The sequence below is a fragment of the Ictidomys tridecemlineatus genome, chromosome 11 (genome assembly GCF_052094955.1).
Source record: "Ictidomys tridecemlineatus isolate mIctTri1 chromosome 11, mIctTri1.hap1, whole genome shotgun sequence".
Classification (NCBI taxonomy): Eukaryota; Metazoa; Chordata; class Mammalia; order Rodentia; family Sciuridae; genus Ictidomys; species Ictidomys tridecemlineatus.
The window spans coordinates 82137559-82154190 of record NC_135487.1 but is presented as its reverse complement, the minus strand read 5'-3'; the positions used below and the strand labels follow the sequence as shown (position 1 = coordinate 82154190).

At 36.5% G+C, this 16632-nt stretch overlaps 1 protein-coding gene across 1 annotated transcript in view; it reads right to left on the bottom strand.

Moving 5' to 3' along the window:
* Positions 1 to 7345: 7345 nt before the first annotated feature.
* Positions 7346 to 16632, bottom strand: part of Palmd (palmdelphin) — a 45910-nt gene continuing 36623 nt past the window's right edge. Inside the window, exons 4-8 of the mRNA XM_005327687.4 lie at positions 14777 to 14891; positions 14603 to 14636; positions 14364 to 14477; positions 11755 to 12849; positions 7346 to 7707 (exon numbers count right to left, since the gene is read on the bottom strand). Coding sequence (XP_005327744.1) covers positions 7664 to 7707; positions 11755 to 12849; positions 14364 to 14477; positions 14603 to 14636; positions 14777 to 14891 — 1402 coding nt within the window. The 3' untranslated portion in view covers positions 7346 to 7663. The remainder of the gene's footprint in view (positions 7708 to 11754; positions 12850 to 14363; positions 14478 to 14602; positions 14637 to 14776; positions 14892 to 16632) is intronic.

Genomic DNA, 16632 nt, shown 5'->3' with positions numbered 1-16632 from the left:
ACCCATTATAACTAAAGTAGAACAAATTGTTCAAATAAACATTTTTTTATAAAAATTTACAAGTGAGCAATGAAAATATGCTCAACATTGTGAACACATTAGAAATATGCAAATTAAAACCACACATGAGACACTAGTATATATTCCACTAGAATGGCTATAATAATAATTTTTAAAAAGGCAGGTAAACAGATGCAGGCAAGGATGTGAAGAATTCGGAACCCTCATGAATTGTGAACTTAAAATGGTGCCACCATCTGGAAAATATTTTAGCAGTTTCTCAAAATGTTGAGCAGAGAGTTGCTACATGACCCAGCGATCTTATTCTTAGTTATGAACACAACAGAATGAGAACATATGCACAAAAAATTGACTATAGGAATAGACATAGCAGCATTACTCATAATAAAAAAGTAGGAAGAACTAAATGTCTTGTCTGGGATAAAAGTATAAACAAAATGTTTATATTCTCACACTGAGATACTGTCTGGCAGTTAAAAGGAATGAAGTACTAATACATGCTGCAATCAGGGTGGGTGAATCTTGAAAAACTTTATGCTGAGAGAAGCCATCCACAAAAGGTTGCATTGTATGATGGCTTCTCACTTCTGTAATTATGCGGAGACTATTGAACTCTATCGTTTGTATATTCAATAATGACTTTTTAAAAATTTGAGGGAGGGCTGGGGATATAGCTCAGTTGGTAGAGTACTTACCTTGCATACACAAGGGCCTGGGTTCAATCCCCAGCAACACACACACACACACACACACACACACACACACACACACACACACAGAAAAATAAAATTAAAATGTAAGGGAAGAGTAGACATTTTGCTACAATCATATTTGGTAGACTTCAATATTCTTCTCTATGCAATTGATAGAACTAAAGAAGCATCAACATAGACGTAAAAATTTGATTAGCAGTTATCAGCCACTGTGCCTGACATTTACATAATGACTATAGACTGTACATTCTTTCCAAGTGCTCAGCATGGTGTATTCACCAGATAGATTATATATTGTGCCCTTGAAGTCTTGATGTACTTAAAAAGATAAAATTGTAGAATGTGTTTTGTGATAAATATTAAATTGAAAATAAAGATCCAGAAGACAACCTTGGAATTTCTCAAATATTTAGAAATTAAATAACATGTAAGAGCAATTAGAAAATAGATTGAGCTGAATTAAAATGGAAATAAAGAAACAAAGTGTGTGATTATTAAATTAATTCAGTGTTTGGAACTGTACTGTTAGACATATGTAGTTAGATTTAAAGATGAATTAAAGATTCTGTTTCTTAGATTCAAGTGCTCAATAGCCACATGTGAGTAATAGCACAAAATAATTTCCATTGACACTGGAAGTCCTCTTGGACTATGCTTGAATAGAAGGAAATATGAAGCCTTGCCAGGTGTTGTGGTGCACGCCTGTAATCCCAGCAACTCCTGAGGCTGAGGCAGGAGGATCTCCAATTCAAGATCAGCCTCAGCAATTTAGTGAATCCTAAGCAATTTAGAAATGCAAGGGTGGGGGGTTGCTAGGGATGTGGCTCAGTGGTAAATGCCCATGGGTTTATTTCCTGGTTAAAAAAAAAAAGGAAATGTAATGTCCTAAATGTTTACATTAATAGAAAAGAAAGATTCATAATCCATAATCTTAAATTTTTTTTCAGAGAGAAGAAAGAGAGAATTAAACACAAGGTAAGTAGAAAGAAAAAAAGGTAAGTATAAAGATAAAAACAGAAATCATCAAATATAAGTAACAGAGAAAAATTACTGAAACAAATCTGATTTGTAATAGAAATTCATGCAATTGGTAAACTTGGCTAGATGATCATGAGAAAAAGAAGATGCAAATTTCGGGAATAAAAGAGGACAATGCTGGACTGGGGCTGTAGCTCAGTGACAGAGCACTTGCCTTGCAGGTGTGAAGCCCTGGGTTTGTTTCTCAGCACCACATAAAAACAAACAAACAAACAAACAAATAAATGAAAAGACGACAATGGATTATTGATCCAGCAAACATTAAAAAAATGATTAGATGAGCACAGCAGCACACATCTGTAATCCCAACATCTGAGGAGGTGGAGGCAGGAGCATCTCTAGTTCAAAGCCAGTTTCAGCAAAAGCAAGGAGCTAAGCAACTCAGTGAGATCCTGTTTCTAAATAAAATAGAAAATAGGGCTGGGAATGTGGCTCAGTAGTTGAGTGCTCCTGAGTTCAATCCCGGTACTGGGAAAAAAATTAAATAAATAAATAAAAATAAATTCCATCCTCCATAAAACCACAAAGCACTTTTGTACATCAAAAGAAAATAGTGGAAAAGCAACATATAGAATGGTAAGAAATATTTGCAAGTCATATATGGTGTTATTATCTAGAATATATAAAGAACTCCTATAATTCAACAACAACAGCAAAACCAAATAGCCCAATTAAAAATGCACAGGAGTTGGGGATATAGCAGGCTTAACATGTGTGAGACCCTGGGTTCAAATCCCAGAACCAATGGGAACAAAAAAGGGCAAAAGACTTGAATTGACATTTCTCCGAAGAAGATAAACGTATGTCCAACAAGCCTAGGGAAAGACACTCAACATCACTGATAATTAAAGAAATGAAAATCAAAACAAGGTATCATCTCACATTCATTAAATTAGCCACTAGTTTTTAAGAAAGAAAAATTGTAAGTGTTGGTGAGGACGTTGGAGGAATCGGAAATCTTGTGCCGTGCTAGTGGGAATGTAAAATGATGCAGCTGTTAGGAAAACAGTCTGGAGAGTCCTCAAGAAAATTAATTACTCCATGAACCAGCAATGCCGACTCTGGGTATATATCTACCAAAATTGAAAGTAGGTTCTCTGATAGATATTTGAACCCCATACCTATTACAACATTATTCACAACATGTAATCGATGGATGAATGAATAAATAAAATGTGGTGTATTCATATAATAGTATATGGGGGCGAACAGACAAATCACCTGTGCAGAAGCTTTCTAAATAATTTGGAAATTCTCTGCCCTTAGGAGAGAGAGCCTAATTCTCTACTCCTGAAAGATGGGCTAGACAGTCTTTCAGAGAATACAGTACTTGACAAACCATCCCTCAGCCAGGAAAAGGGGATCTTTTGTCAATGTTGACAGTGGCAGACATGATGAAAGTATGTGCCCCTGACACAAGGTGATGGAAATGGCATTTCAACGGGGAGATCCTCTTCCCTCAAATGTCCAACCCTCCTCTAACATGAGAAAAACAAAGTATGTGACAGAGAGACATCCTGCAGCACACTTGACCAGTAACTTCGAAACTGTCAGTATCATCATGAAAAAAGCCCAAAAAGCTGTCACAATTAAAAAGAGGCTCAGAAGACATGATGGTTAAAATAATGTGGTTTTCTAGTTGGGATCCTGGAACATAAAAAGGACATTAGGAGAAAACTACAGAAATCTGAACAAACTGTGGGACTTGGGTTACTAATGGTGTGTTATAACTGGTTCATTACCTGTAACAAAAGTACTATATCAGTGTAAGAAGTTAATAGAATTGGGTGTGGGGTATGTGGTCACTTTGCACTATCTTCTTGTTTTTTCTGTTAATTTCAAACTAGCTATAAAATATATGTTTTTTAAAAAACAAGATACAGTGGATGACTCACTCCAACTTGATTCCCATGCTTATTATAAAGTTCCATTGTTATAGGTAAAATGTGGTATTGATATGCAATATATAGAAGAATGAAACCAAACGGAGAATCCATATGTAAGCCCACACTTACAGGCAAACTGACTTTTAGCAAAGGTGCCAAGGTAGGTGAACATGGAAAATAATCTTTCAAGGTGTAGGGCTGGAACAATTTAATAACTCTGGAAAAATTACCTTCATTCTTACTTCACTGACTTTTCCTAAGCTTTCCTTCACTTACTTTTCTTACTCTGCTGAACTCAAAATGGACCATTGACCTAAACATAAACATGAGACACACAAAACTTCAAGATATGAGATGATGAAGGATGTAATGGTGTCAGCTTTAATGTATGACATCTCAGCCAATTTGATGATGGATAGGGCACCTGGTACCTTTCATTCACTGGTAAGTAGAATTCTCAGATACCTTTTTGAGGCATGTGGCATTTATATCATTTTACAGATGAGGAAACATGCTCAGTTCAGTTTGTTGTCCAGGATTATACAGCTAGCATGGCAGACACAGTTGGTGCCCATGTCCTAGCTCCTTGGTCACTTTCTGCAGTGCCATAGCTGAGTTGGGTTCTGAGTTGAGTCACACTTATGAGGACATCATACTAAACAGAAGCATTTTGTGTGTGTGTATTTTTTTTTCCTTTTTCATTCCGCGCTGTCTCTAGGATTGCAGGAGTCTATGTGATATCCATGTAAGTGCAAACTAGAAGTATGTGTGTGTGGGCGGATTATTTCCACAGGGACACCAGAGCTGCTGGATAAGTGCTCCAGTGTCCTCTCCTTCAGACATACAATTTTAGGTGCTTCCTGTACACTCTTCTGAGATCATGATGGAAGAGAGTCCCTGTTGCCTTGAGCATTAACCTTGACTGCGGACCATTGATTGCGTTGACCATTCTTTCCTGTACCTTTCTTCCTGTCCCTCAGATCATTTCTCAAATAAACCACTTGTACCCACGTTCTAATTTCAGGCTCTGCTCCCTGTTAAAACCAAGAATGGCTCTCAATGGCAGACACTTAGCATCGGACTGTGGAACTGGACCGTCCATTATTTGGTCAGGTAGTAAATAGGACCATATAAGTAGATAGTGACAACTTTCGACAGGCTGTACTATTAGAATTTCTAAGACACACTTTTTTTTTTTTTTTTTGCATTGAGATGATGTACAGGTGAAAAGGAAGAGTTGGGTTTTACCATAGCTTTGAACTTGACTGATACAAGGAAATCTATTGTCGTGTACTGACTTGTACCATGAAGTTGGCTGCTTTTTGATAATTGCAGTAGAAGAAAATGGTTAGGATTACGTCAGCCTACTGTTGACCTAGGGCATGCCAGAAAGCCAGACAGTCTCCATAGCATGTTTAAAGAGAGCCATGTCTCCTGGAGCCAAAGGATGGACTGCTCTTAAAATTAAACCCATGCTGCAGATCTAAGGGTGGCAGGGCTACAGAGGGACATGCAGGTTTGACAGGTTGCTTATGACAAAGCTGGAACTGTGAAAGGGAAGGAGTCTCTTGGACCGAGAATAGGGGTATTTATTGAAAGTGTCTCAGAAACTTAAACCTACAGATTCCTGGCCAGCAGAAGGAATTCTCTTTGGCTACAGAACAGCTGCCCCTTGCCAGACAATTCAACTGAGGCAGGTGTTCACAGGTTAGTGCTTCTTTGTGGGATCTGCTTCTTTTACCTCTCATTGCCTCCAGGATTTAGAGTCTTAGCAGTTCCAGCAGGGAAATTCCATTTCTGACCTGGGAGGAAACAGACTATTTATGGGAAGATTTGGAGAACCTGGATAGTACATAGTGGTATGACACAGGGGGATTTGGGAATAGGTTTTGAGGGTGTTGGATGATGGATGGTATAATGAGGGTCAGAGAGGATTTATTGGGATGGGCTTATTCTTCAAATCAGGATTTAATATACTGGCAAGAATATTTAGGAAAGGCATGCTGTATATATTCATATTAGTTTTAATATCAAAATTCCAACTAGTTCACAAGAATAAGTCAAATTAAACCCAGATTTGTTCTCTTTGTGAGCACTGGAAATTCTTTATCCAGCACCCTTAGGTTATAATCAGTCATTGTAACATAGAGTTCACATTGACCTGAGTGGAAATAATGATAGTTTAAGAAGAATGAATGTGCCAGTTATCTGTAAATTCATGTGCACTGTCAAGACAATCAAAACTTTCAAAATATGAGGCTAATTCAAAAGATGAGGCTGGGGATATAGTTCAGTTGGTAGAGTGCTTGCCTCTCACGCACAAGGCCATGGTTCAATCCCCAGCACCACACACACACACACACAAAGATTAGGAATGGAACCAATATATGACCCAGCTAAACCACTCCTTGGCATTCATCCCAAAGTATTCATGTCAGCATACTATAGCAATACACAATACTATGCTTATAACAGTTAATTCTTAATAGCCAAATTATGGAAGCAGCCTAGGTGTTTATGAACAGATGAATGGATAAAGAAAATGTGATGCTACAGGGACACAGCCACATTAATGTTTATAGCAGCACAATTCACAATAGCTAAACTGTGGAACCAACCTAGATGTCCTTCAGTAGATAATGGATTAAAAACTGTGGCATATATACACAATAGAATATTACTTAGCAATAAAAGAAAATAAAATCTTGGCATTTGCAGATAAATTGATGAAGTTAAGAGAAGATAATGCTAAGTGAAGTTAGCCAATCCCAAAAAACCAAATGCTGAAGTTTTCTCTGATATAAGGTGACTGACTCATAGTGGAATAGGGAGAGGGAGCATGGGAGGAAAAAACTCTAGATAGGGCAGAGGGGTGAAAGGGGAAGGGAGGGGCATTGGGTTAGCAAGGATGGTGGAATATGATGGACATCATTATCCAAAGTACATGTATGAAGACACAAATTGGTGTGAACATACTTCATATATAACCAGAGATGTGAAAAACTGTACTCTGTGTAATAAGAATTATAATGCATTCCGCTTTCATTTATTTAAAAAATATCAATAAAAAAGAAAATGTGATATAAATACATAATTGAGTTTTATTCACTCATAAAGAAGACAAAATTATGTCATTTGTAGGAAAATGGATGGAAGTTAAGAACATTGTGTTAAGCTAAATAAGACAGATTCAGAAAGTCAGGGTCATGTTTTTTTCTCAAAAGTGTAAGTTAGAGATAAAAGTGGGGGAAAAATGGACATAGAAGGGAAACCAGTAGAGTAGCGGAAGAGGCCTGAGAGAAAAGAAGGAGGAGGATTGGGGAATGAAATTGACGAGTTATGGTTATGCATGTATATATATGTCACCACAAATCCCACTATTTTACCATAATTATGCACCAATACAAAATTGGTGGTGTTATTTCTTTCTATGTTTGGAAGAATTATTCAATGAAAAAAAAATAAGGATAATTATTGCAGGCATCTTTTGAATGTGTGCAAGGGTCTGAAATCTCTACCAAACAAATTGAGTTAGTCTTCAGCAGAAGGATGCAATTGTCTTATGGCATTAATGACTTGGGATGACAGGTTTACTTGTCAAAATATAAGATGAATATTTCTGTGATGAGGTGCAAAGGCATCCTATGATTTTTCAATACCTGTATTAGCAAAGTTAGAATACCAGGATACTTTAAATAACTTTATTCTTACATTTAACAAGCTCTTATTAGAAATGCTTTGGTGTCAATACAATAAAAATATGCTGGTTTTAGCCCCCTCCCCACTGAATCATGTCAAATTACTGGAAAAGTTAAGCAGTTGTTCTCCGCAGCTGTTTTGGAATTTTTTCACAAATAATAACTACTACTTATTCACATGGTTTAATATGGATATAATTATATTTTTTTTGGATTCCAGGAAAATGAAACAAAATATCCTGAAGAGAAATTTGCAGACATTTCTTAATTTCTTCTCCAGAGGTTGCTCACATAGGTGATACAGCCGTCAGATCACTTTTTTCCCCAGCTTTGCCATTCTGATCCTTAAAGCTGTAAATTAAAGAAACAACAAGAGTTCTAAAAAAAGCCTTAATTTATATTCTAAATGACCATTTCATAGAATGCAGGAAAGTTTAGAACATACCTCAGATGATTTTATCCAACAATGTGAGCATTGTTTTAGTAGCACAAAAAGATAGTAGAAATGATAAGCTATGGTTAACTTAGGGCAGAAGCAGGTTCAGAACTAGAAAGAACCTAATTCTATAAAGATTATAAAAATTAGTAGAGCAAACACAGTACAAGTTGAATAAACATAGGATTAGTGCACATTTTCACAATTTGCCATAGATACATGTTCTTAGAGGTCAATTGTGTATTTCTGAGCTATGTACTACTGAAAAAATGGTAATTAATGCTTAAAATATATTTCATGGTTGGGTTATATTTTAGCTCTTTAAACTTGGTTGTTCAAAGGAGTTCTGGCCTTTGGATATACAATGATAAAACCAAATTTATATATATATATATATATATATATATATATATATATATATGAAACAATGTGAACTAGCAGTTGAGTTGGATTGATTATTAATTATCTCTGTTAAGATATAAATATGCCTTCAAATAGCAAATGTATCTTTTTTGAGTGTGTTCTACTATTAATGATATGTGGATGTAGAAAGCATTTTTTAAAATGTAGGTTTAGGATTTAGAACAGTCCTTTGGTATTCTGGTATCATGCCTTAATGTTTAGGACTTCAGAGTGTAGCTGCCTCAGTCATGTTTTAAAGGTTGAGAGCTGTTTCCAAGGCACTAACCTACTGATTATATTAAGGATGTGGTATTACATTTATGTGTAAAATGGATTAAGAACTAGTTACTAAGCTAATTGCACAATTTTGTTTAATGAAAACCAAAAGGGAAGACATGATCTCTCATTTCAGTACCATATATGAAAAGGGATTGGATCTGCTACTATTAACAAGACCATGGTCATTTTTACTCTCAGTCTAATCTACCTATATGAATTTTTTTTGTTTCAATTAAGTTAAAAATTATTATTTCCCTTGACATTTGAATGATCATTCATAGTTTCAGGAACAAGAACCTTCCCTTTAGTTTGGGACAGCTGAGAAAATTTCCCCCGCCCTGTCTTAGGCAGGTGGTCTCTGGCTGGGCATTGTTGGGTGGTGAGCCTCGAGAAGGGGTCTGTAGTTCTACAATATGAGGTAAGCACAGGCAAAAGGCAAGATGTTATGAAGTTTCTACCTTGGATTTTATGAACCTCTACCTTGCCAATGCTAAAAGAGAGCAGGGGTAAGTGACTTTTTAATGGTCTAAGGCAGGCTGAAATCCTCTTCCCTACAGTTACTCCTCATCTTGAGATTCTGTCAATCAGGCAGGCTCTGTGTATCACGACTTCCACTGCAGTTGGTTAGAGTCTGCTTTCCTCCTTCTCGCTTCAAGCCTATGGTGGGTATAGATGGTAAGAATTACAGATAGTTGTGTGGGGACAGAGCATGCTGGCAATGGAAGTCCCCTAGGTGTAGCAGGTTCAACACCTCGGTGTCAGTTCTTTTTTTCTTCTCTGATTCCTTTTTCCTCTCCTGGTAGCAATTTGGACACAGTTATAGCTGCCTAAACTTGGTGGGAAAGATCTTCTCTCCTTCCTTTCAGTATCCCTTGGCCCCTACTAGCTGCCACAGGTTGGCAATTTCAGCACCAATAACATGTGAATTCCCCAGAGCTGAGGTTCCCCACTTTGTCAACCTGAAATACTACTTATATCCATAAGAGAGCAGAATTGAGCTAAAACTACAAGAATGGGTGTGTGAAACTACCCAGGAAGGCCAGCTGTCTCTTGTGGGAGTGTAAGAGTAAAATCCCAGGAAAAGCTTGTTGGAACCACACATTAAAGGTACAGCATTGAGCTGCACCTTAGTACATGACCATGTTACATTACATTAGCAGATGGACATAATATTGCCTAAAATTTCCTGTCATTTTTATTACCCTATTTATAATTTTGACAAAAATATTTTATCTTTAAACTTTCTAGACTCTGGCTTTTCCCATTTCTACCTCCTTCTGTTTTCCAATTAAAAGCTGCTTTTTAGATAAGGCTATATATCAATAGAAAAAGAGACTAACCATTCATAACTATTAAATCTACAAGGACTATTTGTATTTAAAGGGGACCTATAGCAGAAATAAAGGAATCGATTTAAGTGGTAGATTTTTAAATACAATCATTTTGGGGGAGCTGTGATGAGAAGCTCAATCTACTTCATGTTTATGAAATTAAAATATTCTATACATATGGATGGCCCCTGAGATATATATATATATATATATATATGACAATATGATTAACTTATTTTAAAAACTCATTTAAACAAATACAGCTCTTCTTCCCCTTGATGAATGGGAAAACAGGGCTGTAAAATAATATCATGATGAAAGGCAAGGAATTTGGAGCATTCTGTTTATAAGATCCAGGATTGATAGTACAGAACTTTGTATTGTTACTTTGTCTAGAATAGCTTTTCCTGTTTTCATTATTGTAGTTCAGGGGCAATGATTAGTGTTGTCTGGAAACATTAGTCACTTCCTGTCATTTTTCTTGGGGTAAATGTGTGGATATGCTTAGGGGAGAAGGAATAGGGTGTTTGGAAGGAGCTGGCTAACATCCAGGTTCAGAAAAGGGACGTCTTACAGTGGGTAATGTCACTGCTGTTGACCATAAGCAGTGCATTCCTCTTTCCAAGTCCTCTGTGTTGTTTTACAAATGCATTTGAAATGTGAAGTTTGATCAGCAAACAAAGTTCATTCTAAAAAGAGAAAGAATGTAGTCTTTACAGGTTTTCACTGTGGGGGTACCTGACTCAACTCCTATTGAGTAAGATATATAGTGGACACTTCTTAAGGGCTTAGAAATTCTTCAGATGATTAAATTTACAACTGGTACCCTAATTTAACTACTTAAAAGAATGGAAAAAGGTCCATTTCATTGTATTATTAGCAGCGCAAGATTGGGTTAAGGTTTGTTGAGGAAGAAACATCCAGAACTGGGCAGGTACCACACTTCTATAGAGTTAGGTTCTATTTGCTGAATTGGCTGGTACTTGGTGTCTTTTGCTTTTTAATGATAATTCTTCATTTAGAGACATAAAATATTAGTATCCCTTTCAAACACCCAGAATGTGTATGTTTGGGTCATTTGACTTATATCTCTAAACAAGGGATATTTTTAGCACAGCTATTCTAATTGAGTCTGTCAGGCAATTTATTATTTCTTTTATAAATGATAACTAGAATATGATGTTTAAGTGATAAAAAAGAATTTAAAATTGAGGAGCTATCACTTTGGTAGAAAAAAGTGTTAAAGTTCTTTTTCATTCAATACTAAAATAATTTGGTGGCTCTAAAGCTATAAAAACTTCATAGAGAATGAGAAAGGCAAATATATAAAAATAGAAAAATAAATATGCTAAGTTGGAGAAGACTATGCAAAGTTAAATATCACAGATGATGTTAAGATAAACTGACATTCTATTTTTAAAAATGTAGAAATATTAAGGAGATAAAATTAATAAAACTATAAAAGTATAGAGAAACAAGATATAGCAAAATAACAAAATACTGTGAAAATAATATTCGTTTCTTGTATTTTTTTTCCTTGCAAAATTAAGGCAATTTGTTAACTTATGTGGAAAGTTGAAATCATAGCCAGGCACAAACAAAAAAAAAAAGTAGTTGTCATCAGATTCTGGTGGGAAATTTGTTATCAATGATCCCACATATTAGTGTCCCAAATACATTCACACCATGACAGAAGACAAATATCAAGCTACTAAAGTCAATCAATTTACTGTCCAAATAAGGTAACAATTTATTTTCACTTCTTAGCTTTTGAAGTGACTTAATCACTTTACTCTGGTGATAATATTTGGATCAGCCTTAAGAAAAATTCTGAGTGTGTATTAGTTTGTGAGATGTCAAAGAAGCCGAAAAAACAAGAGGGTTTGTTAACACAGAGAGAAAGTTGTCACATGACTAAACAGCAGTGGCATGCCTTGTCACTTTTATTACCTGTTAAGGATGGATCCTCAGTCCCATCTCCAGCTGTCGGAACATCAAGTGGAGAATGGCGGCCAGCGTTGCCTAAGCTTTCTTCTTGCTCTTTCAGAGATATAGAATTTTTGTGGGGAGACTTATGGTTTGTGTTTTCCTGAGGACTAACTTCGGATCTCTTTCTAGGAAGTGGTGTTGGTTTGGTTGGCTGGTAAACCTGACTGCAGGGAGCTATAGGATGGTAGGATGGCTTCTCCACTTCTCCTTCCTCCTCCTCCCCCTCATCATCAATTACCACCAGCTCAGCATGGATGATCCCATCATACCCTGTCAGCAGCTTTCTTTCTTCTTCATTATCTTCTGCCTGCTGATACCCCATGAAAATCATTGTTACAGGTTCTGTATTATCCATGTCAGAAGGCAATGAATGAACAATATTGTATCTAACATCCTCCTCCTCCTGGAGAGTGGGTGAAGAACCATGGGGTTCAGACTTCCCAACTGTTGCTTTGCTGGGGCTCAGTCTGGCCTTCGGAGAGGGCATATATTTGTCCTGACTGATATTCGATTCTTCCCAAGGAGGCATCACCCTCTTCTGAGGGGTATGGAATGTCTCTTCTGTTTGGTGAGTCATTGATCGAGGGAGAGGTGTTGGCCGGATGGGACTGATATGATTGAAGTCATTGCTCCTTTCTTCTGAAATTCCATTGTCCATATTGTACATGGATTCGTTTACATCATTGTCCAGTCCATTGGCTTTCATCTTTATCCTTTCTTGAAAGTTTGGTCCAGGGGTGACCTTTTCTCTCTGTGGGGTCACTGGCCTGCAAAATGGATTGGCATATACAGGCTCATGATACTCTGTTGGTGATTGAGAGTTTCTCTCGGAGGCTTGTCTTAAAATCTCCTCCACCTCTACTGGGGCCAGGCCATGGGTGCCATTGTGTGCTGCATTAGGATTAGAGCTGACCGCATAGACTGACTTCTGCCCATCCTCATAAACTTTTATCCCTGTACCTTTAAAGTCATCTGATGGGAGAGGTATTGAGGACAGAACTGTACTTTCTCCAGTCTTCAAGTCTTTTTCAACTTTAATTTCCATGGCATACAAAGCTGTTAAGAGACAAAAATTGGGTCTTTGATTTAGTTAACTCTCTCTTTTATAAACTAGCCTGCTTTCATAGGATTTATTTTTGTACACTTTGATGTTCTTTTATGTAAGATGTTGTTTATTTTTTAAGTTTCTAATTTTATTCATTAGTTATATAATGACCAACCTGGTAACAACATGGGTTTTTTAGGTATGAGTGTGTGGAATTTTGGAAAAAAAAAAAAAACTGAAGGATTAAAGCAGTGAAGCTGATTGAAGAAGAGAAACTGATGGATCCAAATGGTAAGAATTGGGAACCAAAGATGTCCCCTTTCCAGTTAAGAAACCAACAAGGTAGATTTTTGCTTATTTTATTGCTCAGTGGGAGGAGTTCATCTCTCCTTTAGTGTTACATTATACACTGCAGGAAGAGAAATGCCTAGCACACCACATTTTATTGAGTTACATCCTGTGGCACAGGCCTGATGCCTTGAAATTATAGAGGAGTGTTCTAAAGTTTCCACAGCATGGGATTGTTTTGGTAAGGACAAGAAGAAGATAAGTCTAGAATCATATGCTTCTCTATTTCACACTAATTTTCAAGTAGAAGAAGTGTTAAAGACCCCACTATCAGCTGTTGAAACACTTGAACTGGAGATAATTTGTTGGGTTGGAGAAAATTGAGATCTGTTTAATGACCCAGATAAGAACCCTGTGGCTGGAAAGTTAATAGGCTGGGTAGAGCTAATAGGATTCTGTGAAAAACTGCAATGTGGCAATGTTGACTTTTGTCACATCCTCCCTCTATCCCTCATCTTGCATTTCATGCCTCCTCTATTGTCTCATGGTACTAGCTACCCAACCAAAATGGTACCATCCCTTATCCACACTCTCCTTGTCTCACATTTCTACTTTATTCTGCATCTCACTCCCTAATGTGATATGTTTAGTGAATATCTACTATATGCCTAACTAAGCTTGGTACAATTAGGTATTCACTGAATATTTGTGGAGTGGATAGATATGTCTACCTGCAGAAAGAGAGTAGCTTTTCCTTCTATTATAAAATTCAAAGGTCTCCTCTCTTCCCTAACACAAATATTCCTTTTTTTTCAGAGGCTCTGAAGTATATTATTTTTAGGAAAATTGTTCCCCTCCGAGGGTAAATAATGCTTACTTCCCAATAGACTGCTTTCATTTACAAAAGCACTTCAGTAACCCAAGAGGGTCTACTGAATGAAATATGTTGGGGGAGAGATTTTTGGTCAGGGAAACTTAGCTTTTGAGAGTTTCTAATTTCCTTCAAAAGCCTTTATTTTACCTGTTTATGACTAGTTTTGTAGGGAATAAAGTGCATGGAATAAATATTGCAACGTCATTATCCCTATCTGAATAAGTGACTGACATACCTCGTGGAAGTTTGTAAAATGGACCATTGCTTAATCTGGGAGCATAAGATGCCACAGCAAGTTGTAAATATATGATGCTGTAAATATGAAATTGAAGACATGCCATAGAACACAGATTTCTTACATACCTTTTCTATTTTGTTCATCATCCTCTATTCCTTCATTTCTTTCCTTCCTTAATCTGGAAGGTATGTAGGATTTTGGAAGGTCAGGGATATTAGCATAGATATCCTCAATTGATTCTGTAAAATTGATACAAATTAAAAATGCATTTAGGATATATTTATGATAATGTGAAAAAAAAATCTCACTGGGCTTGTCAAAAAAAAATCTTATATGACATGAAATAGGCTGCTGAACAACATACCTCCCAATGTTTCTTCCTTTTCCACCTTCACAGACTATAAGAAAAAAAGAATTTGCCATAATTAATTCAGTTTAAAAAATAAAATCTAAATGTGGAAATACTTTGAAAAATTACAAGAGTATTTGTTGATTCATTTGGGAGGGAATCATAGTTTTATGATTAGTTGATACGCACTTTTATTATATCTTCTGTTGTCCTCTCAATTGATTTTAGTTTCTTTAAAATTGCTTCTTCATTGGTTGAGATTTGCAGTTCAGCCTTTTCAAGATCTTGGATCTCTTTCTCAAGCCTGACAACAAAAATGATATATTTTATTGATTGACACAGTATATATGTAGGGTTCTCAAGTATGTCTTCCTCATGTATGGACTTTCCTGGGAATACTGCATGTAAGCAGCCAGACACCTTCAAAGAACAGTGTCACATACAGTATCACACCAAGTGTCATGCTTGATACACCAAAGACACTTAACACCTGATTTTGAATTATTTTAGATTAAAAATTTAAAAAGATTTATTTATTCATTTTTGAACATAAGCACTTCTTAGGTAAAATACTGGACCTTTGTCATATATTCCTCACTGCAATTACTAAGGTTACTTCCAAATGAAGTAAACCAACTTCTTTTATAAAGAGACTTAAGGTTAGAGTTAACTAAAATGAATGGTACATTTTGTAATTATGCAGTTCAATTTTTTTCTTGCTCAAGACTCCATCTAAATTATTTGAAGAAATAATTATAATTATTAAACTTTATTTAACAATTACAGCTATTTAAGACATAAAAACTCAGTCTATAATAACACTGAAAATGACACTGTTTTAAGTTACCTAAGAGTTGTGGTATGTTCTAGTGAGTAAGATGAACAGATGGGGAAATGGGCACAATCTAGTACAATGTCCTCACTTGCTGTTGTTTACAGAGACTATATTTTTGTGAAAAATGTGCATACATGGTTCAACAAACTATAAGAAAACTATAAAGCAAAGAGACACATTTGAAGTTGGACTGTTGCAAACATTCTGAGCTGGTATTTTGACCAGCATACAGTAGGCTGTCAGAATCGAATGAACTCCAGGGGGCATCATCATGACCTCTAATCTATAAAAACAGCCAGTGGCAGTCACACAATTACTCAGCCTGGCCCTTGGCAGCCATGAAGCACACATAGTGTCTCGGCCAAATACTCTAAGCCCCAACGTCAGCTGCCCCAGAGAATAGCTGATTAGAGACAGCAGCTGTCCAGGAGATGACAGCTGTGCATGTTTGTGTTAGTTAACGTAACTGTCATTTTTCTTGGCTTCCTCTTGAAGATGGTCATGGGCCTGGCAGCTCCAAAATCCTGTGCTATTGTTACACCAATAAAAGTCCAAGACATGATCTACTTGGCTGTTCTCCCTCTCATTGCTTCAGTTTCAAGGTTCTGACTTTGATGCTGCCTTTGCCATTAGTAGGTGGACATTTATAGCTGAGGGGGTTTTCTTGCCTATTACAGAAATTCAAGTGAAATGTAGAAGCCCTGATTTCTTAGCAGTTATTAACGTGTGACTACAATTTTTATTAAAATTTCTCTGTTTCCATTAGCATATTGGCCAACAGAAGAGTTGTGGGATACATGTTGGTCCACTTTGGTAGAGCAGAAAGCTCTGTAGGCAAAGTGATAGACCTGAATTCTGTTGTCTCTGCCTCTCACTATTTAATGACAGCTGACTCCCTTAATCTCCTTGAAACACAGCTTTATAATATGTACAGTAAGAATAATATTTGTCTTACTAATAAGCATTGTTGTTTATGAAAACAAATTGGATATGGTTGATATCAGATGTCAGTTTATCATGGAATCATTCTTCAAGATTTCCTGCAGAGACACTGTGCCTGCATCTCATCTCTTTTCATCCTGTCTCACAGGAACCTTTCCTAATGTGCATATTAGAGGCAGTTTACAATGAGGAAACTTTGGGTAGAAATTAAGGGGGTTATAGTCATTGCCGCAAATAGTTTTTGGACCTTAGGACCCAGATGTGGGAT